This window comes from Prionailurus viverrinus, chromosome D1 (genome assembly GCF_022837055.1).
Source record: "Prionailurus viverrinus isolate Anna chromosome D1, UM_Priviv_1.0, whole genome shotgun sequence".
Lineage (NCBI taxonomy): Eukaryota > Metazoa > Chordata > Mammalia > Carnivora > Felidae > Prionailurus > Prionailurus viverrinus.
Genome location: NC_062570.1, coordinates 26962182 through 26990090, shown reverse-complemented (window position 1 = coordinate 26990090; position 27909 = coordinate 26962182). Strand labels below are relative to the sequence as shown.

Below are 27909 nucleotides of genomic sequence, written 5' to 3'. Positions count from 1 at the left end.
CTCTCGCTCTCTCTCAAAAATAAACATTAAAAAAATTGTTTTGTGGGGGCGCCTGGGTGGCTCAGTCTGTTACATGTCTGACTTCAGCTCAGGTCATGATCTCACTGTTCTGGAGTTTGAGCCCCACGTCGGGCTCTGCACTGACAGCTCAGAGCCTGGAGGCTACTTCAGCTTCTGTGTCTTGCTCCCTCTCTGCCCTTTCCCCACTCTCACTCTCTCTCTGGCTCTCACTCTCAAAATAAACATTAAAAATTTTTTTTTAATTTTTAGTATAAAATGCAACATTTTCAACTGGCTTGTAAGGACACTGATGAGTAACAAGGAAGAGGAAGTTTACTAGTGAAATTTCAACCATATTTCTGTAATTAATGGTAAGACTGAAAATGAATGTGATAACTGCAGCAAAATGCTACCACCTTAGATCTTCTTTAGATGTATGCATCTATGTAAGGTTTCCCCTTTAAAAGGCATTAACACTAAGAATCAAAGTACACTGAACTTAGATTTAGATCTTGAAATAGCTATTTCACAAAACTTAAGGTGTGGGTTTTAAAAGAATAAGAAAGTATCTCATCACTGACTGCCAACCCCATTCTTATGTTGAAGCCCTACCCCCAATGTGACTGTATTAGGAGACAGTAGGTCTCCTTCAGGAGGTAAATAAGGTTACATGAAGTCATAAGGGAGGGGCCCTAATCCAACAGGACTGGTGTTCTTATAAGAGGAAGAGACATCAGAGATCCATCTCTCTCTCTCTCTCTCTCTCCCTCCCTCCCTCCCTCTCTCCCTCCCTCCTGCACAAAGGGGAAAGCCCAGGTGAGGATGCAGCCAAGAAGGCAGCCACCCACCAGACAAGGAGGGAGGACCCACCAGAAACCAACCCCGCTGGCACCTTGATCTTGGACTTCCAGCCTCTAGATGTGTGAGAAAATACATTTCTGTTGTTTAAGCCACCCAGTCTGTGGTATTTTGTTACAGTAGCCCTAGCAAACCTAATACAGTCACATCACTATCACCCTGCATATGAATACAATGTTCAAAGGAAAGGAAAGTTTGTGCCTTTGCTATATAACCACAAAAAATTATGTCGAAATTAAAACTTTTTATACAAATTAATAATTTACTCATTTTATAATATGAATATACAGAAGATTTTAATTAAAAGCATAGTGTGATGTGCACTGGTTACAAAAACTACAAGAGAAATCTGAAGAATGCCTGCTGACACTGATTAATTTCGGGGTGCTTTCAACTTATGCGATGCCCCTTTGAATTGATATGAATAGTACTGAGTTCATACAAGAGTTAGTGGATTTACTAAATGACAGTTTTGAGTGTACATACTTTTGTTTCAAGGTGAAATTGATTCTAAAAAAACATGAGCCAGTTATGTCAACATGCATGCAAATATCAAAGGAACATGATTTTTTTTTTACTTCATTCAATTATTAGAAAATGTTTTGTTTGGAGCTTGAGAACGTTAGTCTACTTTGCCACCTGTAAACTTCATGCAATCTAAATAAAGATCAAATATTTCCAATGAAGATTACCATCCAAGTTGAGATGTGGCTATAAATGTAAAATATATGCAGAACTTCAAAGACTTAATATATAAATTTTAAAATGGAAAATATCTCAACTTTACTACATGTTGACTTCATAACACGGTTATACATATTGAAATGACTATATCTCAAATATATTGGGTTAAATAAAATATAAAGTTCAAACTAATTTCACCTATTTTTTGCAAGCAGGCTCCACATCCAACATGGGGCTTGAACTCATGACCCCCAAGATCAAGACTCACATCCTCTACGGACTGAGCCAATCAAAGCTATTTTTTGCTTTTTAAAAAAATGTCAACTAGAAAAATTTTAATTACATGTGTGTGGCTTGCATTTATTTCTGTGGGACAGTGCTGTGTTCAATGTTCAGTCAATACTGTACTAGGAAGGCATGACCCGAATGCCTTTTTTTCATTCACCTTTATATTCCAGATGTATATTTATATATATATATATATATATATGGAATATATATTATATTATATATATCATATATATTATATACTATATATTATATAGTATATATTATATATTTATATATTTTTATTTATATAAATAATATTATATATAAAAATATATATTTATATATTATATTATACTTATATATATTCCATATATATTATATATATATTCCATATATATTATTTATATATATATATATAATATATATATGCATTTTCCCTTCTTTCATCATGAAGACTAAAGCTAGCAGGAGTTTCTAGTGATTGGAAGAATGGGGTAGGAACTCAGATTGTTCCTTGATAAATCTTCCAGTTGCCAAGAGTTAAATGGGTTAAAAGCCATAAAACTTCAGTGAAGAGGCTAGGCTAGTTCAAGAGAGACAAGTGAAGTAAAATAATGAACAGGAATTAGACAGGAAAAAGGACCTTGAGACATTTCTTCTTACAAGAGATTCAGTACTGAGGTGCCTGGGGGCTCAGTCAGTTAAGCCTTTTGACTTGATTTTGGCTCAGGTCATGATCTCACAGTTCATGGGATCAAGCCCTGCGTGAGGCTCTGCAGAGACAGCTTGAAGCCTGCTTGGGATTCTCTCTTCCTCTCTCTGCTCCTCCCCGGAGCGCGCACAGGCGCACACACTCTCTCTCAAAACAAACACACATTAAAAAAAGAGAGATTCAGTATTTAAAAAGGGGTGGGGAGAGAGGATTCAGTATGGGTTATGGAAGTGGGTTAAGTGCCAAGAGCCAAAGTTCTTATTTTATCCAACTGCTGGGAGGTGGGGCGGGGGTGGGGGTGGGGTGGACAGTCTCCCTCCATTCCTCAAACTTCTCAGATCCACATATATGAAAGGAACCATCACTGAGACATAACAAAACAACAAACAAACAAACAAAAAAACCCTCTTCTTCCAGGCTTCTGACAACCACATAACAAAATCCAAGGGTCATCCAAAAACAATAAAAATAACCAGAACAGATAGAGCATATATGATATGATGTTCACATCACATAGAAATTGTTGATTCAATCATTTTTAAGTCAGTAAACATTTTAAGACCTTACAAGAGTAGGCTCTAAAGACAACAAAATGAATGAGTCACAAGTCCTCATGTGCATGAAGGCTTGGCCTGGTAGAAGAGACAAAATAATCCTAATTAAGAAGGAAAGATTCTAAGGGAGCCTGGGTGACTCAGTTGGTTGACTGTCCAACTTCAGCTCAGGTCATGGACTCATGGTTCATGGGTTCGAACCCCACGTCAGGCTCTGTGCTGACAGCTCAGAGCCTGGGGCCTGCTTCAGATTCTGTGTCTCCCTCTCTCTCTGCCCCTCCCCTGCTTGCACTCTTTCTCTCTCTCAAAAATAAATGAAGATTAAAAAAAAATTAAAAAAAAAAAAGAAGGAAAGATTCTTAAACTCTGCCATAGAGGACGGCCCAACTTCTATCTGGTTCCTAAACAATAGCTAAAAGCTAAGCCAAAATAAAAGGTGCAGTGATGGTACCCCTGGTTTCTATATGTGTAATATAAAAATTAGGACTCTATTCCTGAATATGAAAATCAGGAGAAAAAAGAATACACATAAATGTTGTTATAAACTTAAGTATCTCCACCATAAAAGTTCTTTTAGACTGTTTCCTTCACGAGCGGCTAAGCCTTCTTAAAATATTTAAATCTAATGAAGTATAGGGAGATAACATCATCTTTTCCTGGAAAACTCCTCTGGAGCAAGTGTGAATACCCTTTGTGGCTCTAAGACCCTTATTATCTCCTTCAAATTTACATGCCTGGATGAGTCCATTGCCAATTCATTATACACGAATACATCAATCACATCAAGGAAGGAGTCAGGCATTTTTCCAAAGATATGTAGTGATCTCTTACTCCCAAATTCAGCTAACTTTTCTGGAAAACTCTGTGGTGTTTCCATTCCAGTATTTGTAGCTTTCCCCTGAATGCTGGTTTCCTAAAAATCCACCTAATCATTTTTTTTTTTCCTGGAGCAATCAAACCATCCTTTCCTTGGGCTAAAAACTTCCTTCCTTTGAGGCAAACCACAAGAGACTCTTAAATACTGAGAATAAATTGAGGGTTGATGGGGGGTGGGGGGGAGGGGAAAGTGGGTGACAGGCATTGAGGAGGGTACTTGTTGGGATGAGCACTGGGTGTTGTATGGAAACCAATTTGACAATAAATTTCATATTAAAAAAAAAGAAAGAAAAACCTCCTTCCTTTGAAGATTTACAGACAATGCTCAGACCAAGTTGAATCACTTACTCTTGATAATCACATGCCATTTTTAAAGCACTTTTTTTTAATGTTTATTTATTTTTGAGAAGGAGAAAGAGAGACAACACACACGAGCAGGGGAGGGGCAGAGAGAGGAGACAGAGGATCTGAATCAGGCTCTGCACTATCAACAGAGAGCCTGATATGGGGCTCAGACTCACAAACCTCGAGATCATGACCTGAGCCACAAGTCGGATGCTTAACTAAGACACACAGGTGCCCCCTTATTTTAATTTGAATTCAAACACGTCATAAAAGCAAATCAGTAAAAGGCAGACGACAGCCTGGCAACCATCAGCAAATTCCAAACTACTGTATTTTGGATGAAAAACTGACAACCACCTTGCTGACCTGGTGTTATATATTCCCAAATTGTTAAAAAGTCCCAGACAGTTAAAAGCCTTTATTCTTTAAAATATCACTACAACCCACAACCATACATGTATGCATGTTTTACATACACACACACATATTATATATGTATGTAGACACAAATTCAACTCTTAAAAATTCACCCCATGAAAACTGAGTATGGTTTGAGAGCACCAACAATCACACCAGTTTATGAAACAGTAACTCTACTACAAACAGTGTTTATATGTCCTTAGTAGTAGTTAGTTACATTACCCTCTAAATGATGTCAACGGCAAACACTGCAAGAAATTATTTCTGCCTACACAGTATCCTTCCTGCCCCTCCCCCCAAAAAAGGCTCCTCAGCATTTAGGCATAGAGGTCATCTTCAGCACATATGAGAACTTGTGTAGCAAACATGCTTTTCTATAGAAATCTCTTGTTTTTCTTCTAAATATCTTACAAAGTCATCAGAGCTAGTTCACCTTAAATCCTTTAAAGACTGGGAGGTCAAATAGCTACTTAGGCATAGTACTTACTATCTGGTAACTTAGTACCTCAGCCAAATTTGAGCGATCCAGGTTGGCCTGTATTAGAATGACTCTCCTTCACCCTCCACATCTCTTGGGAACAACTAGTAAGTAGCTCAATGGAAGAATTTTTGCAACTCATTTCTAATACTTAATGCCGGCCTGTACACGAGTGTCCATATTATGTTAAAGTGGCTTCTTCAGCCTTATGAAAAAACTGGTTTCAAACACCTCCAGAAGTATGTAAGACCAATAGTTGCCTACAGATCATCACAGAAGCCCTATGTTAATCTCAGTAATACTTAACATAGTATTTTATTTGGCCAACAATGAATTCTACCTGTGGTCGTATGAAATAATGTAACCTTACCTGTATTTACATAGGACACTCTTGACCTGATCACTTGTCTCTTTGCTTTCCTCTAAACCACTGGCCCCATAAAACCCCAAATGTCCCAAATACCAGCATGGCACTGACGGGATATCCAAAAGAAATGTATCTTCACAAATTATGAAGTAAAAAGAGTGCTAAAAATAGACTTCTAACACTTTCTTCTTAATAATGTGTACTGAAGCTACTATCATTACCTCCAACCCGACTTCAAGTTTATGTTCTCTTCTATTTCCCATAGCTTCTTGAAGACAAATATAGTATCATAATATCAGATCACCATAGGGATAGTTTAATGAAGATTTATTCATCCAGTGGAAACTGGCACCAGATCTACAATATGCCTTCACTTCCATTATTCTGTGACAAGTTCAACTTCTTCACTCACTCTACATACACACATAAAACCACACGTAATGGCTCAGCTTGGCTGGGAGCTTATCAGGTTTTGCATTTAATCTTTTAAAATCAATACTTAAAACATTTTAATCTGATTTTAATCTCCCCTGATTACTATTTCCATTGTTTAAAAAACAACATTAACCAATCTTCAGTCTCAATGACTTGTATCAGTTCGCAAGATTAATCTTTCATAATACAGCCCAGCAGGATATTTTATTAATGTAGATTCTGAGGAATCTAATCAAGCCTCATTTTTTTTAAGAGCTGCTACGAGGAGGGGTGCCTAGCTGGCTCCATTAGTGGAGTGACTCTTGATTTCAGGGTTGTGACTCTGACCCCCAGGTTGTGTGCAGAGATTACTTAAAAAAAAAAAAAAAGTTGGGGCACCTGGGTGGCTCAGTCCCTTAAGTGTCTGACTTTGGCTCATGTCATGATCTTGTGGGGTTCAGGTTATAATCTGGCAGTTTGTGACTTCAAGTCCCACATCGGGCCCTGTGCTGACAGCTCAGAGCCTGGAGTTTGCTTCACATTCTGTGTCTCCCTCTCCTTCTGCCCCTCTCCTGCTCACACTCTGTCTCTCTCATTCAAAAATAAATAAACATTAAAAAAATTTTTTTTCAATTAAAAAAAGGGGGGAGGGAGCAGGGCAGAGGCCAACCAGTCAAAGAAGACTCTGTTATGAAAGGTGGTTTTTAGTTCACTTGAAATATGCCATGAGTAATAAACATTTATTGCAAGAGATAACTCAATCCAACTTTCTCTCTTTTCTTTTTTTTTTTTAAAAAAAATTTTTTTTTTCAACGTTTATTTATTTTTGGGACAGAGAGAGACAGAGCATGAACGGGGGAGGGGCAGAGAGAGAGGGAGACACAGAATCGGAAACAGGCTCCAGGCTCTGAGCCATCAGCCCAGAGCCTGACGCGGGGCTCGAACTCACAGACCGCGAGATCGTGACCTGGCGGAAGTCGGACGCTTAACCGACTGCGCCACCCAGGCGCCCCTTTTTTTTTTTTTTTTTAAATTTTTTTTTCACTCTCTTTTCAACAGGGTTGAAAACTTTCTGCCTGTGGATATCAGAGAGGTAACAGAAGCAGACAGGAGTATAAGACAAAAAATGGCAACCCACATTCAACTCCCTCATGGTAATCAGAGTCCCCCTCTCATCTAAAGTGGGCCCAGTGCTAACTGAGCATTGCTGCCAGGACTTCCAATTGTTTTTAAACTGGAAAGGAATTTTCACATAAAATATCCACATTATTTGGAAATGGCAATGCTTGTTTTTATTTTATTTTTTTTGAGAGAGAGAGAAAGTGCAAGTGGGGGAGGGGGCGGGGGGGGAGGCAGAAACTTAAGCAGGTTTCCATGCTCAGTGTAGAGCCTGAGGCAGGGCTCAATCCCATGACCAGGGAATCATAACCTGAGCTGAAATCAAGAGTCGCATGCCCAATCGACTGAGCCAGCCAGGTGCCCCTTTATTTAATTTTAAGATTTTATTATATGCAATCTTTTTATTACTTGCAAAATTTTTATTATGCAATCTCTGCATCCAACACGGGGCTCAAACTCATAACCCTGAGATCAAGACCTGCACAATCTTCCATCTGAGCCTGCCCTACATTCTGGAAATGGTGATGTTTAATTTGAATTTAAAAATACAATGAAGCCTGGGGTGCCTGGGTGGCTCAGTCAGTTAAGCATCTGACTCTGGATTTCAGCTCAGGTCATGATCTCACACACAGTTCATGGGTTTGAGCCTTTGCATCGGGCTCCATGCTCTCAGCTTGGGGTGCTCTCTCAAAATAAATAGATAAATTTAAAAAAAGAGAGAAAGAGAAAATACAATGAAGCCCAACATGGTGAAGAGTCAAATAAAAGAGAAGAACAGGCCACATTCTGTGTGCAGGCAGCAAGTTTCCCATCTCTACTCTCAGGTAATGCACCAGGAATCAGTTAGTAGGGATGGCAGTTAATTTAAAAAGCATAAATTTCATCAACATCTAACACCCAGAAGTCATAGTATAAACTAAAATTAATCATATTATGTGAATTAAAAAAAATTTTATTACAAAAATTTATGTTGAAGACCTAAAGATTTAAGATTAAGATTAACAATTACTCAAAGCAATCTACTAATTCAGTGCAATCCCCATCAAAATCCCAAGTGTTTTCTGCATAAATTTCTTTAGAAATCTTAAAAATTCATATGGAAATATGCTCTTGAAAAAGAACAAAGTTCAGGGGCGCCTGGGTGGCGCAGTCGGTTAAGCGTCCGACTTCAGCCAGGTCACGATCTCGCGGTCCGTGAGTTCGAGCCCCGCGTCGGGCTCTGGGCTGATGGCTCAGAGCCTGGAGCCTGTTTCCGATTCTGTGACTCCCTCTCTCGCTGCCCCTCCCCCGTTCATGCTCTGTCTCTCTCTGTCCCAAAAATAAATAAACGTTGAAAAAAAAAAAAATTAAAAAAAAAAAAAAAAAAAAAAAAAAAAAAAAAAAGAAAAAGAACAAAGTTCAAAGACTTATACTTCCTGACTTCAAAACTTACCACAAAGCTACGTATGGTGATCAAAACAATGTGGTACTGGCATAAAGACAGATATATAGAATAGAGACCTCAAAAATAAACTCTCGCATATATAATCAAAGGATTTTTGACAAGGGTGCCAAGAGTATTCAATAGGGAAAGAACAGGTTTTTCAACAAATATTGCTGGGACAATTGGACAGTCACCTGCAAAAGAATGAAGTTGGCCACTTAGCTTAAACCACAAACAAACATTAACTCAAAATGGATCAAAGACTTAAACACAAGAGCTAAAAAGATAAAACTTTTAAAAGAAAACAGAAGGGCAAATCTTCACATTTTATTTGGCAACGATTCCTTAGATAATGACACCAAAAGATATACACACAAAATAGCTAAATTGGACTTTATCAAAATTAAAAACTTCTGCACAAAGGGCACTCAAGACAATGAAGACAACCCAAAGAATGGGAGAAAATATCTGCAAGTCACGTATTTGGTAAGAGATGAATATTTAGAATATATAAAGATCTCCTACATCTCAACAACAAAAAACCCAATTCAAAAATGGGCAAAAGACATGAATAGACATTTCTCCAAAAAAGGTATATATGTGGCCAACATGAAAAGATGCTCTACATCACTAATCATTAGGGAAATCAAATGAAAACTACAATGAGATACCGTTTCACACCCATTAGGATGGCTCTTATCAAAAAATAATAGAAACAACTGTTGGGGAGGATGTGGAGAAATTAGAACCCTTGTGTGCTGATGGTGGGAATGTAAAATGGTACAGCCACTATGCAGAACAGTTTGGCAGTTCCCAAAAAGTTACATGAAGAATTACCATATGGGGGCGCCTGGGTGGCTCAGTCAGGAAGTGTTGGAATCTTGATTTTGAGTCAGGATCTCATAGATGTAAGGTCAAAACCCGCATCCGGTTCTGTGCTGATGGGCAGAGCCTGCTTGGGATTCTCTCTCTCTGCCCCTCCCCTGCTCATGTGCTCTCTCTCAAAATAAACTTTAGATAAATAAATAAACAAATAAGAATGACATTCTGATACATTTACTTTGAAAACATTATAATGTTTTATTAGAACATTTGTAAGAACAGACAAATTCATAAGAGAGGTTTCCAGGAGCTTGGGGTGGGGGAGAGACAGGGAGTTTATGTGTAATGGGTACAGAGTCTCTGTTTGAATGATGAAAAGCTCTGGAAACAGTGCTGGTGGTTTCAGAATACTCTGAATGTACTTAATGCTGCTGAACTATAAACTTCAAATTGACCATTTTAACCATTTTTGTTACATATATTTCACCAAAAAAAATTTATCAGATTTCATTTGTACAATTTAGAGAAAATTTTATATCTTTAGGCTGACATATGTAAAATATCTGGAAGTAAACCCAAGAAATATGTTTAAAAAAAAAAAATATATATATATATATATATATATATATACACTCTATTAAAATAATCTATTTTAAAATACTGGAAACATGTTGACTATCATTTCTCCAACAACATAAAGATTTCTTTCATCTGTCATCTTAGTAACTACATGCTGCCTTTAGCTGTGGTGTTCTCTGTACTGTTACAGTGCCCTGCACATAGCAATTTAATAAATATGGGCTAATAATGACAACTATGAAGGTCTTCAAATTAACCAATTACCATGAAAAGTCTTCAACTTAAGAACAAGTTATATCCAAAGCTTCTTTTAAATGTTAATTTGAGATACAGCTAAAGTGGTTTAAAAAAAAAAAAAGAGCAATATCTATTGCATATTGTTTAGAGAAAAATTAGAAACATAAATATCCAATTATAAAGGAATGAATTAAATACATCACAGAATAGAGATATCCTTGCTTTGTATCTAATATATTCTCTCTTTTTTTTTTTTAATGTTTATTTATTTATTTTTGAGAGACAGAGCGCAAGCAGGGGAGGGGTAGAGAGAGAGGAAACAGAGAATCCAAAGCAGGCTCCATCCGGGCTCTGAACTGTCAATGCAGAGCCTGACATTGGGCTCAAACCCATGAACTGGGAGATCATGACCTGAGCCAAAGCCAGATGCTTAACCAACTGAACCACCCAGGCACCCCAATGGGCAAGTTCAAAGACATGCATGTTATTTTGCGGTTCTGCTAAGGGAACTATTTATACAAATGTCAATTACTCCCAGTGTTTCAGGGAAAAAAATACCCTTGGAAACTTAACTCCAGCATCTAAAAAACATTCCCTCGTAGGAAGGCCTCTCTGGCTCAGTCAGTAGAGCATGTGACTCCCAATCTCAGGGTCATGAGTTCAAGGGCCATGTTGGGCCTGGAGCCTACTTAAAATAAAAAAGGAGTAATAATAAAATAAATAAAAACATTCCTTCTCTTTTCCTACATAATTGTAGGAACACTGAGTATTCACCTAAGTTCACAGACTCTCCAGAAAGCACCAAGTACCAACACATCAATACAATAAACACTTTGTTTCCCATTTCCTCATTCTTATAAAATAAGGGCAAAATGCAATCAAATATTCAAATTACAATTCCAATACTGCTGCAAATACCCAACCTCTGGCTGGTAAACAGCCTTTTTCTGGGGTAACTGGAAACGTATGGAAAGGCAACTGAGGGGGCAAATGTTACACATTTTAAAAAGCAGGGAGGGTCACTCCCGGATCGCTCCCCCCTGGGTTTCACCTGCCTGCAAGCACACGACGGCCAGGCCCCTGTCCACCACGCTGCTCCTGCTGGGCTCTCCGGCCCTGGCCCGGAGCCCCAGGACCAGCAGGAGACACACCAAGTCTCCAATAATGGGTGCTTGGTGGGACTCTTCACCCTCAGGGAGGACGAGGCCAGCAACGACAGGTGCCACGGCTGCACACTGCCCGTGCTGCTCACCCGCAAGCAGGTTGTGGCTGGGATGAGCTACTTCTTGGACAGGGAGACTGGGCCGAACCAGATTACCAAGTCCCAACCCAACCTGGACAGCTACAAGTGATGAGGAGAACAGTCTGCTCTTGCAGGTATACACTGGCCCCTGGCTGGGCAAGACCTCCATGGTGAATTATCAGACACAAACAAATGATATTTACCACGTTCAGAGACACAGACGACAAAACTTGAGAATTGCAACGTGATCGAGAAACAATTTCTAAAAAATTTTAACTACAAAACTGAAACTACAATAACTGAAATTAAGAACTCAATGGATGAACTTCGCAGATCAGATATAGCTGAAAAAATGTTAGTAGACAGAAAGATGGGTCAAAAGAAAATTTATCAAATGAGGCACAGCGAGAGACACAGGATACAGTGACAACATCTAGGATGTTTGTTTTTGGAGTCCCATAGGAGAGGAGAGAATTACGCAGAAGCAGCATTTAAATATTTAGAAAGAAAATGGCTGGGAATTTTCTAAAACTGATGAAAGGCATCAAATCACGGATTCAAGAAGCTCTGCAAGGAGAATACATTTAAAAAAAAAAAACGAAAACAAAACAAAAAAAAAAGAAACCTATACCTAAGTATGTAATAGCAAAATTGCTGAAAACCAGATTCAAAGGGAAAAGCTTAAAGGCAGACAGAGACTTAGGGACATATTACCTTCAAAAAAGGGTAATTATGCTGACAGCAAATTCCAGTAAGTTGTTGATAACATTCAACATCAGGATACTGGTAACATAAAATATCAGGAATGGAGTAACAGCTTTAAGATGATGAGAAAAATTCTATTCCCAATGAAACTCTCTTTCAAGAAAGACAGTGAAAAAGATATTCAGTGAAAGAATATGTCACCAGCCAACCTATCCTTAAGAAAATTCTAAAATGTTTTGGAAGACAAAAAATTATCCCGGAAAAGTCAGAAATGAAAGAGGCATAATAAATATCAAAGAAAGGGGTGTCTGCGTGGCTGCGTGGCTCAGTTGGTTAAGCGTTTGTGGCTCAGGCCATGATCTCATGGTTTGTGAGTTCCAGCCCCGTATCGGGCTCTCCGCTGTCAGCACAGAACCCACTTCGGATCCTTGGTCTCCCTCTCTTTCTGCCCCTCCCCAGCACGCATACATGCACTCTCTCAAAAATAAACATTTTAAAAAATGAAAATAATGAAGAGAATAAATATGTGCATCTAAATTAGAGCCTCTCAATCTTACCACAAACTTTAATTACCTGAGGAGTTTTTAGAAAATATTAATGCATGACCCCCTCTGTCAAGAGATCCTGATGTAATTTGGCAGAATTGGAGCCAGGCACCACTGTGCCTCCAGAGTCAGTAACTACTGACCTAAATTTATTTGGCTATATAGAACACGGTTTGTATAACCTCTTCTCGGGTTTAAAATCAAATTAACATAGGGGCGCCTGGGTAGCTCAGTCAGTTAAGTGTCCGACTTCAGCTCAGGGCACGATCTCGCCGTTTGTGAGTTCGAGCCCTGCATCGGGCTCTGTGCTAACAGCATGGAGCCTGAAGCCTGCTTTGGATTCTGTGTCTCCCTCTCTCTCTGCCCTTACCCCACTCATGGTCGGTCTGTCTGTCTCTCTCTCAAATATAAATAAACATTAAAATAAAATTAAAAATAAAATAAATTAACATACATAACAACAATGGCAAAAAAGACAAGAAAGGGTTAAATGGAGTTGAAGTATTCTAAGGTCCTTCTATAGTCCAGGAAGAGGATAAAAGTACCAATTAATGTAAGGCACTAATATGTGAAAGATGAAATTTCTAAAGTAATCACTAAAGCAGTAATAAACGACTGCATGTTCCAAAGTAATAAGAGGGAGAAGTAAAACAGTAACAAATTCCAAAGAAGTAAGGAAAAAAAAGAAACACCGAACCGGCAGAACAAAAAGCACCCAATAAGAAGGTAGATGAGAACCCAAGCATTTCAGCAGCCCCATTAAATGTATATGTACTAAATATTCCAGTAAAAGGCAAGTACCAGGTTAACAGATAATAACAACAACAACCATAACACATCTAAAACACATAAAAATATTAGACAAAGTATTAGTACAGGTAAAAAACATTACTGGAGATAAAAAGGCAAACCATAACTATGAGAGACTCTTTAGGAAGGGATAAGAATCCTAAACCTGTATGCACCCAAGAACAGCCTCAAAATAATCAGAGCAAAAATTGTCAAAACTATGAGGAGAAAAAAAAATTATTCAAAATCACAGTTGGAGATTTTTAACATACTTTTCTCACTAACAGGAAAAAAAAAGATTACAAAAATCATTAAGGATAAAAATCTGGACAACATGGAAACAACATGATCAGCACATACAATAAAACACCAGAAGTAACAAGTGAAGAATACATAGTCTCTTCACCCACACAATGAAAATTTTACCATAAACCAATCACAAAACAAATCTCAACAAATTTCAAAGGACTGAAATCATACAGACTGGTTCTCTGACCACAGTGCAATTAAGCTAGAAATAAATAACAAAAGACAACCAGAAAAATCCCCATATATTTAGAAATTAACAAATGTACTTCTAAATAGAAAAAAATTGAATTACAAAGGAAAACAAATTTTTTTTACTGAATGATAATGAAAATATTATTATCAAAACTTATATGCTGTTTAAGGGTACAAACTTGCAACTAGTAGATAAATAAGTTTTAGATGTAACACACAACATAGTGATTACCATCAACAATACTATATTATAGGGGTGCCTGGGTGGCTCAAGTCAGTTAAGTATGTGACTCTTGGCTTAGGTCATGATCTCACAATTCTTGAGATTGAGCCCCACATTGGATTCTCTCTCCGCTCTCTTCCCCTCCCCCACTCTCTCTCTCTCAAAATAAGTAAACTTAAAAAAAAAATACCATATTATAAACTTCAATGTTGCTAACAGACTAGGTCTTAATTGTTCTCACTACAAAAAAGACATTACGTGAATTACATACAATATGGTGGTATTAGCTAACATGATAGTGGTAATCATACTGCAATACATAAACCAACACACTGCACACCTCAAACTTATACATTATAGGTCAATTACACCTCAACTTTTAAAAATGTATTAAATAGGGACACCTCACAGTTCATAAGATCAAGCTCTGGGTTGACAGCATGGAGCCTGATTGGGATTCTCTCTCTCCCTTTCTCTCTGCCCCTCCCCTGCTCACTCGTGCGCTCTCCCTCTCTCTCAAATTAAATAAACTTAAACATATACACACACATACGTGTGTGTGTGTGTATAATAGAAAACTAAAACTAAAACAAACCCTTGTGAGGTGCAGCTAAAGCCCTTTCCAGAGGAAAATTTATAGCTTTAAATTAATAGAAAAGCAGAAAGTCTGGAAAAAAATTTTAAGTAGTCACGTCAAATTGTTAGAAAAAGAATAAATTAAATCCCTGGAAGTAAAAAAAAGAAAATAATAATGAGCAGAAATAAATCAAATGGAGGCTGGCCAGTCAATACAGCATGCAACTCTTGATCTCAGGGTTGTGTGGTCAAGCCCCGCATTGGGTATAGCAATTACTTAAAAGTAAAATCTTAGGAAGGAGGAAAGGGAAGGGAAGGGAGAAAGAAAGAAAAGCAAAATAAACATACAACAGAGAGGATCAACAAAAATCTACCAAAGTAGATTATTTAAAAAGACTTATTAACACCTGGCAAGACTGACTTAAAAAAAAAAAAAAAAAAAAAAGACAAAAATACCCAAAGTCAGGAATGAAAAAAGGGGACATCACTGCAGATTCTATTCATATTACAAAGACCATTAAGAATATATTATAAACAACTTCAATCAAATAATATCAATTTAAAGGTCCAATGTTAATAGATTACCAGAGAAGCATAACCAAACTCACACAAGGTATGACTAACCCTACAATTAGTAAATAAATTGGATCCATAATTGGAAATGTTACCACAAAGAAAAGTCCAGATGGCTTCACTGGTAAATTTTTTCCAAACGCTTAAAGAAAAAATAATGTCAATCTTAAGTAAAATACTCCAGAGAATAGAAAAAGAGGAAATAGCCTAAGTCATTTTGAAGCCATAAAACTTTGACACTGAAATCTGATAAATACATTATAAAAGAGTAAAATTACAGGTCCAACATACTTTTGAGCACAAAGGCAAAAATCCTGAATAAAACTTTACCAACCAAATCCAGAAAATAAGTTTGGCTCATTTCAGGAATGCAAAAGTTGCTTACGTATTTTAAAAAGTCAATTAATATACTTTACACTATCAAAACTAAAGAGAAAAATCACATGACCATCTTACTAACTGAAAAAAAAAAGTGAAAAACATTCAATGTTCATTCATGACAGCAATCTTTAGGAAATTTAGAATGAAAGAGCTCTTCCTTAATCTACTAATGGGCATGGTATTTACAAAGAAACCTACAAGTATTATATAAATGGTGAAATAGTTTCCCTCTTGAGATCAGGAGTTGGGACAGAGATATCAGTTATTACCACTTCTCTTAAGCATTTTACTAGAGTCTTAGCCAGTGCAATAAAGCAAGAAAAAGAAAGACAAGCTATGGGGCACCTGGGTGGCTCAGTCAGTTAAGCGTCCGACTTCAGCTCAGGTCATGATCTCACGGCTTGTGAGTTCAAACTCCTCGTCGGGCTCTGTGAGGACAGCTCAGAGCCTGGAGCCTGCTTCAGATTCTGTGTGTGTGTGTGTGTGTGTGTGTGTGTGTGTGTGTGTGTGTGTCTGCCCCTCCCCACTCATGCTCTGTCTCTCAAAAATAAACAAACATTAAAAAAAAATTTTTTAAAGAAAAGCTGTACGAATAGGAAGGAAAGAAATAAAACTGTCATAATTCACAGAATATATTCAGAAATTTTCAAAATCACAAATTATTAGAATTAGTACACTAGTTTAGCAAGTCTCCTGGATACATGGTCAATTTGGAAGTATCAACTGCATTTCCACGATGCAGGACAACAAAAAGGACAAAAAAAATTACAACACCATTAAAAATAATCAAATACCTATGAATAAATCCAACACAAGATGGTACAACATTTCTATGCAGAAACATATACAAAAGACTGAGAGTAATGAGAGAAGACCTAAATAAAGGTATATGCCATGTTTCTAGATTGTAAGATTATTTATAAAAGTCAATTTTCCCCAATTAACCACAGACTCCATGCAATCCCAATCAAAATTCTACCCAGTGTTTGATTTTGATGAAATGTATATGGAAAGAAAAGAACTGTGAAATAGTCAAAACACTAGTAAAGACAACCAAGGTAAAAGGGCATGCTCTGGTAGATATAAGTATAGGTATCGAGAGACACAGGCTTGGTGCAAGGATACACATGGACATCAGTGATTAAGGGAGTCGAGAAACAGACTCACCCACACAGAGATACTAATTAGCAATGAAAGCACCATGGCAGAACAGAAGGGAAAGGATGACCTTGACAATAAATGGTGCAAGCTGGATAGCCATATGGTATGGGCCACATACCCATATGGAAAAGATAAAAATAAAAAGACCCATACTTCTTATTACACAAAAAAATCAGTCCCAGGTAAATTGTAGCTCTAAATGTGCCAGGCAAAATAAAAAGCTCCTAATCTAGGAGAATAACTTTGCCCTCACAGTACAAAAAGACCTCTCAAATAGTACACAAAAAGCACCTATAATCATAATAATAAACAGATAAAGTATACATCAAAATTAAGAACTTCTCCCAGGGGCGCCTGGGTGGCGCAGTCGGTTAAGCGTCCGACTTCAGCCAGGTCACGATCTCGCGGTCTGCGAGTTCGAGCCCCGCGTCAGGCTCTGGGCTGATGGCTCAGAGCCTGGAGCCTGTTTCTGATTCTGTGTCTCCCTCTCTCTCTGCCCCTCCCCTGTTCATGCTCTGTCTCTCTCTGTCCCCAAAATAAATAAACGTTGAAAAAAAAAAAATTTAAGAACTTCTCCCAAAGACATCATTAAGACAAATAAAAATGTAAGCCACAGAGAACAGCAGTATCCCAATAACCTCAAACTGGAAACATCCCAAATGTCCATCAGCAGAACTATACAGCTACACTCAACAATACAAATGACAAAAACATGGTTGGTAAGGGGCACCTTGATGGCTCAGTCGGTTGAGTGTCTGAATCCTGACCTCAGGGTTGTGAGTTCAAGCCCTGTGTTGGGCTCTGCACTAGGCGTGAAGCAAAAGCAAAAACAAAACAAAACACCACATGGTTAGTGAAAGAAGGGTGCCTGGCTGGCTCAGTCAGAAGAGCATGTGGCTCTTGATCTTGGGGTTGTCAATCTGAGCCCTTGTATTGGGTGCAGACATTACTCAAAACAAAACAAAACAAAACAAAACAAAACAAAACAAAACAAAACATGGCTTCTGAAAGAGCCCAGGTACTTAAGAATACATACAGAAGGAAGGGCTCCATTTATATAAATCTAGAAAACAGGATAAACTACAGTGCTTTAGGATAAAGCTTGGATGGTAAAACTATAAAGAGTAAGTAATGACCCTAAAGGTCAGGATAATAATACCTGGGGAGGTAAAGGGGGTTGGGGTGGGAATGTTCTATTTTTTGACCTTGGCAGTGGTTACACAAGTACGTGTTTTATGAAAACACATACTGAACTATAAATTTTTAAAAGCTCAAAAATACTCAGGGGCTTTTGACGGAGGGAGGGTTGCAATGGTGCCACGCATGCTTGGCACCTTTGAGTACGGGGTTAGCTTTACTTTCCATCCAAGTATCTCAGCTTTTAAATCATAGTATGTTCAAACAATGAATACTTCCACACTGATAACAAACATTTATTACAACTCTAAGAGGCTGAGCAAACTTCTGTGGAATCCAGAAAGAAAGGGGTGTCTGTCAACACGAAAACATGAAGGGGAATGCTAAATTCCCAACTCAAGATAAAACTTACTTCTGGAAAGGTAGGTTAATGGGATTAGAATACGTTCAAAGGAGGCCTTTCTATTGCAATGTTTTCTTTCCGTATCAATAATGTTTTAGTACTGGGGGGGAAAAAGGCTAAAGCAAATATGGGAAGTGTTAACATTTGACAAAACTGGGTGGTGTATCTAGGAGTATCTTGTATTTTTGCTGTACTATGTTGGAAATAGTCCTAATTAAAGGGAGTAAAACAAAAGAATATCCTACACTCTTCTCAGCCCGTTTCTCCACATAAAAACTCTGCTTCAGTATTTGCAACTCATCTGTTTAGCCTTCCAGAGACAAACTACAAAATATTCTAAAATACTTAACGTTCTTCACCACCACCACTAACCCACATTTTCTTCTTCTCCAGGCTCAATAGCTCCCTTACAGTTCATCCCCGTTCCAGGTCTTCACCACTCTAGCCGTTCTGTCCTAGATGGCAACATCCCTCAAAATGAAGTGCCAAGATCCTAATCAACGCACTGTGTGAGGTTCCTCCAATTTCTCCAATTTGCCAGCAAATGTTTAATTCACAGATCATTTAGATAAGAATAAATTCGTTCTTTTTCCCTCCAGCCAGCCCAGCTATTATATAAGCTCCCAAATGGAGCATGCCCTTGTAGCAGGCATCAGGTTATCTACCCAACATCCACAGCCCTCTCTTCCAACAGAACCCAGCTGGCAGCACCATTCCCGCCAGTTTGAGAACTGGTTTGGCCAGAAGCATCTGATGTAATTCTGTCCGGTAAGACTTGCGGATACTGTGCTGGTGGGCTTTGAGAAAGACTTCTTCACCCTAAGGGGAGATACACAAGAAGAGACAGCCTCTTCCTCCCCTGGACCTTATACCAGAGCACGTCCTCTTGGAACTACAACACCCAATCTGCAACCACAAGAGGCATTCGGCTGAGAAAGGGCCAGTGGACAGGTTGGGCTGAGCTGCTCAAGTAACCAATCTCACAGGTGCCCCACTTCAAATGCTGATTAACTTTTCTCTGGACCAGTCTTATTCCAGTCATTGTGGTTATAGTGTCACCCTCTTCTTTTTTTTTGAAAAAAATTTTTTTTCAAAGTTTATTTATTTTTGGGACAGAGAGAGACAGAGCATGAACGGGGGAGGGGCAGAGAGAGAGGAAGACACAGAATTGGAAACAGGCTCCAGGCTCTGAGCCATCAGCCCAGAGCCTGACGCGGGGCTCGAACTCCCGGACCGCAAGATCGTGACCTGGCTGAAGTCGGACGCTTAACCGACTGCGCCACCCAGGCGCCCCTGTGTCACCCTCTTCTTATGGTTTGTCTATCCAGTAGGCTAGTGACGGTAAATCTGGTGAGGATAGTCTTTTCTCTTCCAAATAATCCCATACCCTGATTTTGAGAAGATCCCCCCCCTCCACAGGCGGTCTTTTAAATTTCCTTTCCTTAAATTTTACAGAACACAAAGATGAAACAAGCTTACTATTTAAAGAGAGAGGGAGGGAACTGGCACATTATGTTAAAAGGCATTAGAAGTGTTTAAAAATCCATGGAAAATGTGAAAAGGCAAAGTCCCCTGTAATTACATCCTTCAAAGATAACCACTATTATACTTCGGTATATATTGATTCATGATATATTGGAACTTCTGGGAAATCAGGGTTTTTTTTAATGTTTATTTTTGAGACAGACAGAAAGCGAGTGGGGGAGGGGCAGAGAGTGCCAGGAGACAGAATCTGAAGCAGGCTCTAGGCTCTGAGCTGTCAGCCAGAGCCCGATGAGGGGCTCAAACTCACAAGCAGTGAGATCATGACCTGAGCCGAAGTAGGAACGCTTATCTGACTGAGCCACCCAGGCGCCCCTAAATTAGTTTCTCTTAAAGCAAATATTTAGGTGGTGGGGAAAAGAGAAGAAGAAATCTACAACGACACAAGAAATATTAGGAAACACCATGACACAGAGAAAAGAAAAGTGCAACAGATTTAGAAGACGATGGATAGATTGATACCATGGCCCTGCTGCATGGCCTTAAACCTTCAGCCTCTACCGACTCCCTTTTTAGGTGCGGATAACAATACCTACACTTCAGCAGACTGTTTGGAGACAGCAGATAAGGTACCCAAATGAGTTCTGTTAGGGTTTTTTATTTCCTGGAGTTTTGTTTTTCTCGGCTTGCACTCAAGAATCACCTGGGGAGCATTTAAAACTGAGAATCCCAGATGCACTCAACGAGAACCTCTGAGGATGGGGCCTACAAATCACATGCATGTGCACTTTGTAGAGTAAAAAAGCGCTATGTGTATTTGTTTTCACTATGTAGCATTTAGCATCTAACACAGAACCTCACAACAGTGATTCAATAAACACTAGCAGGAGACATAATAAACGAAAAGTCTTATTTTAAAAGCATATTTTAGTTATGTTTCAAGAAATTTCATTTAAAAAAACCTTCAAGATGATTATGTAAGAAAAATTCTCTTAGCAAAAGTAATGAATTGTAGTTGATACAAATGATGGGAATCCATTTCTATTTGAATGGGCCTACATGGTTCACTTTCCATCTTAGGCCATAGAACAAGGTACACGACACTAAATTTAATTAAGCATCAAGGTAATCTATTTTATGTCACTAAAACACAACTCATGAAAACTGAATTATAGACGATTTCAAATTCTCCCCCTAATGGCCCCCTCCATAGAAGCTACTATTACTGGACAAAGATTTATCCCTACCTTTTGTCACACAGAAAACTTGATTTTCTTTCAGTAGTTTGTTTTAGGACAATTCAAAATAGTAAGTGTTAGGTACCAGCTCCAATATGCACTATAAACCAGTTTTATAAGATATATGTACTTGATATATCTCCAAAAATATATATCCCCAAAATGTTTACAGTGACGTTTTCCTGGATAATATGAGATTATTTTTTCAGCTTTTTATTTATCTGTAGTTTTTTAGTTTTTACAATGAATGTGCACAACCTATATAACCTTTCTTCTGTTATTTTAAAAAGAAAATGCAGAATAGGGTGCCTGGCTGGCTCAGTCAGTAGAGCATACTACTCTTGATCTCAGGGTTATACATATGAGCCCCACACGTTCGGTGTACAGATTACTTAAAAATAAAATCTCTAAAAAAAAAAAAAAAAGTGCATAAGCCCAAGATTTCATTAAGGGTGAACAATATAATTCAAGAATCTTGAACAGTGTTTAAGTTTTGGTCTTCCAAAGTCAAAGCAACATCAGAGAAGTTAAAAATCTGCTTTTTATATTTGGAAAACATTAATAGCCCTTCACATGTTACTGCCAAGACTTTTAAAACTCTTTAGCTTTAAAAATAACTATGCTTTCGAATGCTATAAAAAACATTATTGGATCAACTGACAAACTGGAAAACAGGAGACTTGATCAAAGTATTTTATCAATGTTAAATTTCCTTAAATTGATAACTGTACTAAGGTATGTTTTAAGAGTTACATGTTACGACAATGTCCTTGGTTCTTAGGAAATATACAATGAAGGGGTTAAGAGGCACGACTATGCAACTCACAAACTATTCAGCAAAAAATGCATAATAATAGAATGAAAGATAAAGCAAATGCTGAATAGGGAAACATTAACAACTGGTCAATCTGGATATGAGAGCCATTTCTACAATTTTCGCTATTTTTGTAAGCTTAAATTATCTCCAAATAACATTTTTAATTGAAAAAAGTAACCAAAAAGTAACATTTAAAATTGTCCTAAAAAACAAGATCATGCTGGACCAACTGCAAGCAAGACATTAAATTAGCACCCTCCAGAAGAAATATAAGCTCTATGGGTTGTATTTTCAGGTGGTCACATTAAAATTAAAAGAAACAGGTGAAACTAATTTTAACATATTTTACTTAGCCAATGATTAAAGTATCATTTCAATGTAATCAATATAAAAATTATTAGTGAGATATTTTACAATTTTTTTCACATTAAGTCTTCAAAATCTGGTGTGCATTTTAGAGTACATCTCAATTCAGATGCTAAATTTTCATAGGAAATTCCTGATGCGTTTAGATTTCATTAAGTATACAGGTGAAAAAGTAGACCCACATAACCAAGTTGTTTGAAATACAGTTAAAAGTTTTCCAATCACTGAACTTTCAGCTTTAAATGCCCACTTAAGTTAATTAAAATTAAATAAAGTGGAAAACTCATTTCTTAATCATACTAGCCACACTGCATGCTCAGGAGCCACATGTGGCTACACTGTAAAAGAGCCCAGATTTAGATGATGAAACCAATACCCTCTATGAAAGGAGGACCTGATTGCTAAGCCTTAGTTTATCATATTCACCAAAAGATTTTTAGCAGTTATCATAAAATGACTGATAATCCTGCCAGAAGCCGTAACATCTCCCCAAGTCACAATCAGACATTCCCTAAACCACCACTCAGAAATACCAACACAAAGCCTTCTTTATCTTCTAAATCAATTGTCATACCTTGTATTTGAGCTTCCTGAAAACTGCCTATCAAATAAATGCCCCTCTTTTAAATGTTAGCAGAATGAACCAGAGTTCTGGCTCTCAGAAGCGTCCATGTCCATTGTTAAAGAGTGCAGAGTTTCAGCATAAATACGGTCTGAGAATCCCAAATGGGAGGGAGCATGCACACAAGAGAACATATCCTGGATTTAAAACCAATGACCTGAGTACCGAGGTGGGTTTTTCTTTTTAAACAGGTGTAAGAGATTAATTCCGTCAACAGCAAGCAACCCTAACGATTTGCCAATCAATAATTCTGCGCCAAGCAACTTGATCAGGGATTTGGCTAGAATCCCTTTGGTTAATCTCAATAAAGACCTTCCCAAAGACATCCTGATTTAGGCCATTCTCATCTAAATCAAGGTTTAGGCAGTCCTTTGCCTGAAAGCAAATAAATGAAATGAAATGAAATTATACACACACACACACACACACACACACACACACAAATAACATTTTGCCTGCTTGGCAAAAGGAAAAACGATCTGAAAGATAATTTAGTGTGTGCAAAAACATAGTTTCAAAGACGGAAATTAGCATAAAACAGCATTTAAAAACCATTTTAGGGAAATGTCTAATTAATACCTTGTATCTAGCCAGACTTTTCAATTGAACAATGTTGTGGGTAACAACTGAATTTAATCCACGACAACTAATTCTGACACTGCTAGTTTTTCTTTCTCTGCAGGCATCCATACAGGTGTTAATATTCTGCTTAAACTTAAAAGAAGATGTTCTTTAAAACCAATAACTCCTTTAGGATGAATCTACGAGTGCCTAAAATTACCCATTCCCCTGGCAAGTGAGGTAAAAGAGGGTGCAAAACCGTTTTTGACACCCTGACCTAAAAGTTCTATGTTCCACGCAAAATTCTTTTTTTCCCCTTCCTCTGCCATCCACTGATCTACCTCTCCCAACATCGGGATCACAGATACAAATCTTACCACTGTGTGGAAACTAAAATAATCCTCATCTGAAAGCACGGATGTAGAAACATTAACTATTCCGACTTAAAACATAACTTCCTTCCCCCACCTTCCTCCAAAGAATCATAAAGCGTTAAGCAGGATGAACACAAATATTTTAAGCCGTTCCATGGGAGGGGTGTTCTTGATTAGATTTACTTGACCCTGGAAATGTTTAAACATTCTGCAGAAGACCACATTCTAACTTGAGGGTTTTGCTAGAAACTTCGCAGTCAATGCCTATGTAATCCAATCCAGCCTCACTTCTCTCTGAAATTAGCTAAATACGCAGAAATCTATTGTAATTTTAAAAACAGTGAAGAGGGAAAAGACATAAACTACACCCGAAGCACATTCCAATCCGACAGTTCAAGCACTATATCCAGAAGGCAAGTAAAAATAAAGTCCCCTGTCTCCCTCAGGAACAGAAAGGTTTTCACCAACGGCAAGGGCCAGACCACGCTGCTCGAACCCTCACCGACCCCAGCAACCCTGCCCGTTCCCGCGGCCTGAACTCCAGCCAATCACCCGAGAACCCAGGCTACTTAACCACCTCGCCGCACAAAGATGTTGATGGGGTCGTCAGGTGCAGAACAGCTACTTAAATTCTGACGCCAAAAAAAGTAGGATTAAACAAGTTTCTGCACCGTCTTCATCGGTACCTTTCCTCCTCGCTGGAACCCACTGAAAAGGGGAGCAGCGCAAACACCAAAGAGGGGTTTCCCGTTGTTTACTAGACTTAGACAAACAGCTATATTTAACGATTCCTCCCAAAGGCCTGATGCCAGAGCGGTGGATCTTTTGAGAGGAAGGCACACAGGAAGCCGAAGGCACACCCGCTGCTTGGTGCAGGAGCATTCTCCCGGTGCAGCCAAAGCGGCGCTCGCCCCAGCACCTCGACACTTTCCAAGGGCCAGCCCAGGAAGCCTGCATCCCCACAGGCAAAGCCCACGCTGCCAACAAAGGCTGCATCTCCTGCTTCCAGGGGGGATGCCCCACCATCGGACGCGGGGAGCGCGCTGCCCGCCGCAGCCCGGGAGCTGGGGTCTGTGCGGAGCCGCCCCCGGAGGGAGCCGCGCCGCACCGAGGTCCGGAGCGGAGGACCGCCGGCCGCGGCCTCGGGGCGCAGAGGCTCGCGGAATCCCGAGGGAGAACGGGTTGAGCGGCTGAGCCGCGCAAGGTCCCCAGAGGATGTGGCGGCGCCGCGGGCGGTATGGGGGCTGGGGCGGCCGAGGCGGCCCGCCGCCCCCCGCAGCCCCGATGCCTTTCATTTGGCCTCTGCGGCGGCGGAGGCAGCTCGACCTCCAGCGCTAAGCACTGCGCCAAGCAGGGGCGGGCGGGGGAGGCGCCGCCAGACCCGCCGCAGCGCCGGACCACCCCCACTCCCCGCTCTCCACGCCGCGCCCCCAGCCCGGCCCGGACCCCGCGGCCCGCCGGTCCGCTGGCAGGCCGCGCTCCCACGGCGGCCGAAGGAGACTGCGCTCGGGCGCTCGCCCGGTCCCCACCTCGATGTAGCCAGCCAGTGCCGCGGCAGGCGCCGTGAGCCCGAGCAGCAGCAGGACCAGGAGCTTGCCGGTGGCCGTGGCGACCGCGGTCCCGGTGGCCGCCATCCCTCGCCGGGTCGCTCTAAGCGCTCGACTAATGCAGCTCACACACAAGAACTTGGGAGCTCTCCCCACCGCGACCCAGAAGCATCTGAAGCCCGTTCGCCGCCGCCCCGGGGGTTTTACACCAACCGGAACTGACTTCACAAAACCACGCCCTCCTTCTCCGACGCCCAATGCCGCCCCGTAGAGCCGCCCCAAGGCACCGCCCTCTGTTCGGCCCAGACCCAATCAGAGAACAAAAGATCCCGCACCTCCCTCCCGCCCCAGCCGCGAGCCCCGGCAGGCCCCGCCTCCTGCCTGTGACGGCCCCGCCCCCGCTTGGGACCCTAGCTGCGGCCGCGTAGCTAGGGGGTGTGCGCTGGGTGCGTTGGAGGCCGCGGCTCCGCTGCGGGTGGGGGATTGCTCTGGCCTCCTGCACCGTGAAAGGTTATCTGGCCGCGCAGCGCTTGTGCGACCGCCTGCAACCTCCTGATTCGGGGCACGCCCCGCTCCCCTAGCCTTGCGGGGTATTTTTCAGATTCCTTTGGGTACCGCCCTCTTTGAGGTTCTGAAAAACGTTTTATTAAAAACAGAATTTTTAAAAATGTTTGTTAAACACCAGAATTGTTCCGCGCCCAGCAGGTTTACTGAAGGCCCTCCCCCCGACGCTGGGGACCGCCTAAAACCAGGGAGCTTCCCCCACTCTGCCTACCCCTGCGCTAGGCGTGCCGGTCTCCAGAGAGCTGCTTGCCCAGAGCAGGGTTTGCCCTTTCCCCGTGACTTTGCTGGGCGGTGTTTCCACGCTTTTGACCTCCGTTCCTCAGGCCTCATCCTTAATCCTCATTCCCAGCGGCCGCTCGAGCCAGGGATACCTGCCTCCCACTGGAAACCAGTGGTGCAAAGACTACGTTGACCTTAAAGCCCAGGTCCCCGTGTGTGTTTTAGGAAAAGATCGTTTTTTTCTTCCTTCTTCAGTTTAAGATCACTGCCAAGAAACCAGCTTCTCTGCTTTCTTGCTCCACTGCATTTCCACTTCAACTGGGAAAACGTTCTCCTGCCCCATTTCACCACTGGCACGGTCGCGCCGCAGCGAGTGCTCTGCTGGCTTTTTTTCAATAGCCGTGTGATTTATACACCACCCTTTGTAGAGTCTTTGCTAGTCGCTGTAGAATCAACCTAATAAATAGAGAACAAGGTCTCTTCCCTAGGAAACAGACGGTAAAAAAAAAAAAACAGTGTCCACAGAGTAAACAGTAGGGTCATGAGAAGAACTCTGGATTTTCCAGCCTTATTGCGTGATGTGCCTAGTTCTTGGTGGTTAAACAAGCTCTGCCCTATTTCCCAAACACAACTCACTCCTTTCCATAATAGAGCCCTTTCCATGCCTATAATGTCTTCTCTCCAATCCCTACCTTTTGAAAATATTTTCATTCTTCCTCTGTCCCCTGGATGTAATGTCATCCTCTTCGAATGCTGTTTCCCATTATGGCACTTGCTCCCTTGGTTATTTCTATACTTCTGTTATTGCCACTGATAAGACTTGGGGTATGGGACTCTCACAGTGGAGACCTCAGCACATTTTCATGCAGCCACACTGAAACCAATTATGCTGGGTTCTGGTCTTAGTTCTGGAACAGCTGCTATGACTGATTTGTGTCCTTCCCCAAGTTCATGCATGTTGAAGCCCTAACCCCCAGTGTGATGCTATTAGGAGGTGGGGACTTTGGGAGTTATATAGGGTTAGATGTGGTCATGAAGGTGGGGCCCTCATGATGGGATTAGTGCCCTTATAAGAAGAGATGGGAGAGCTATCCATGTGAGGACACAGTAGTAGGCCAGGAGAGAGCCCTTCTCAGGGAACCAAATCAGCAGGCACCATGATCTTGGACTTAATAGCCTCAAAAAAAAAAAAAAAATCTGTTGTTTAAGACACACAGTGTCTCCCTTTTCTTTTCAGTCATGAGTGAATGTTATAAACCTGACTCACTCACCAATTTGTGTGATTCGGTGGAAAGAGAATGTACAGAAGTGAAAAGCAGGAAGAGACTTAACTCTACAGAGTAACAGGAGCTTGAACGTGTTACCAAATGCAAGTGTCTGTGAAAGTATGTATGGAAACAGTATCAAGTGACTGTGTAAGTTCCAAAACTGTTGGGGAGGCAAAGGTGAGCCGTTTAGTCCTTTTGGGGCCTGTTTCCTTGCCCACAAAATCAGGGACTTGAACTCAGGGATCTTTAAATTTCTGTGAACTTGAGTGTTGAGAGAAAAGCAAGTGAAATTACCTGAGTTCAGAGCAGTGGCTTGATATTCATGCACTTGGGAATGTATATTCAAGGCTGGGCTCTAATACCATGGGATGGGACAAGGAAATATAGAAAAATGATTTAGGGGATTTTTCAATCCAAAATTAGCCAGGTCCTGGAAGAAGTTTATTTGCCTTTTCA

The 27909-nt window shown here is 40.3% G+C and overlaps 1 protein-coding gene across 4 annotated transcripts in view; it reads right to left on the bottom strand.

Moving 5' to 3' along the window:
• Positions 1-25587, bottom strand: part of APLP2 (amyloid beta precursor like protein 2) — an 86406-nt gene extending 60819 nt beyond the window's left edge. For 3 of the 4 annotated variants that reach the window (XM_047877724.1, XM_047877727.1, XM_047877728.1), the window contains exon 1: positions 25385-25587. In XM_047877724.1, coding sequence (XP_047733680.1) covers positions 25385-25489 — 105 coding nt within the window. In that variant the 5' untranslated portion in view covers positions 25490-25587. The remainder of the gene's footprint in view (positions 1-25384) is intronic. The other variant, XM_047877725.1, reaches the window with a different exon arrangement.
• Between the last annotated feature and the right edge of the window lie 2322 nt (positions 25588-27909).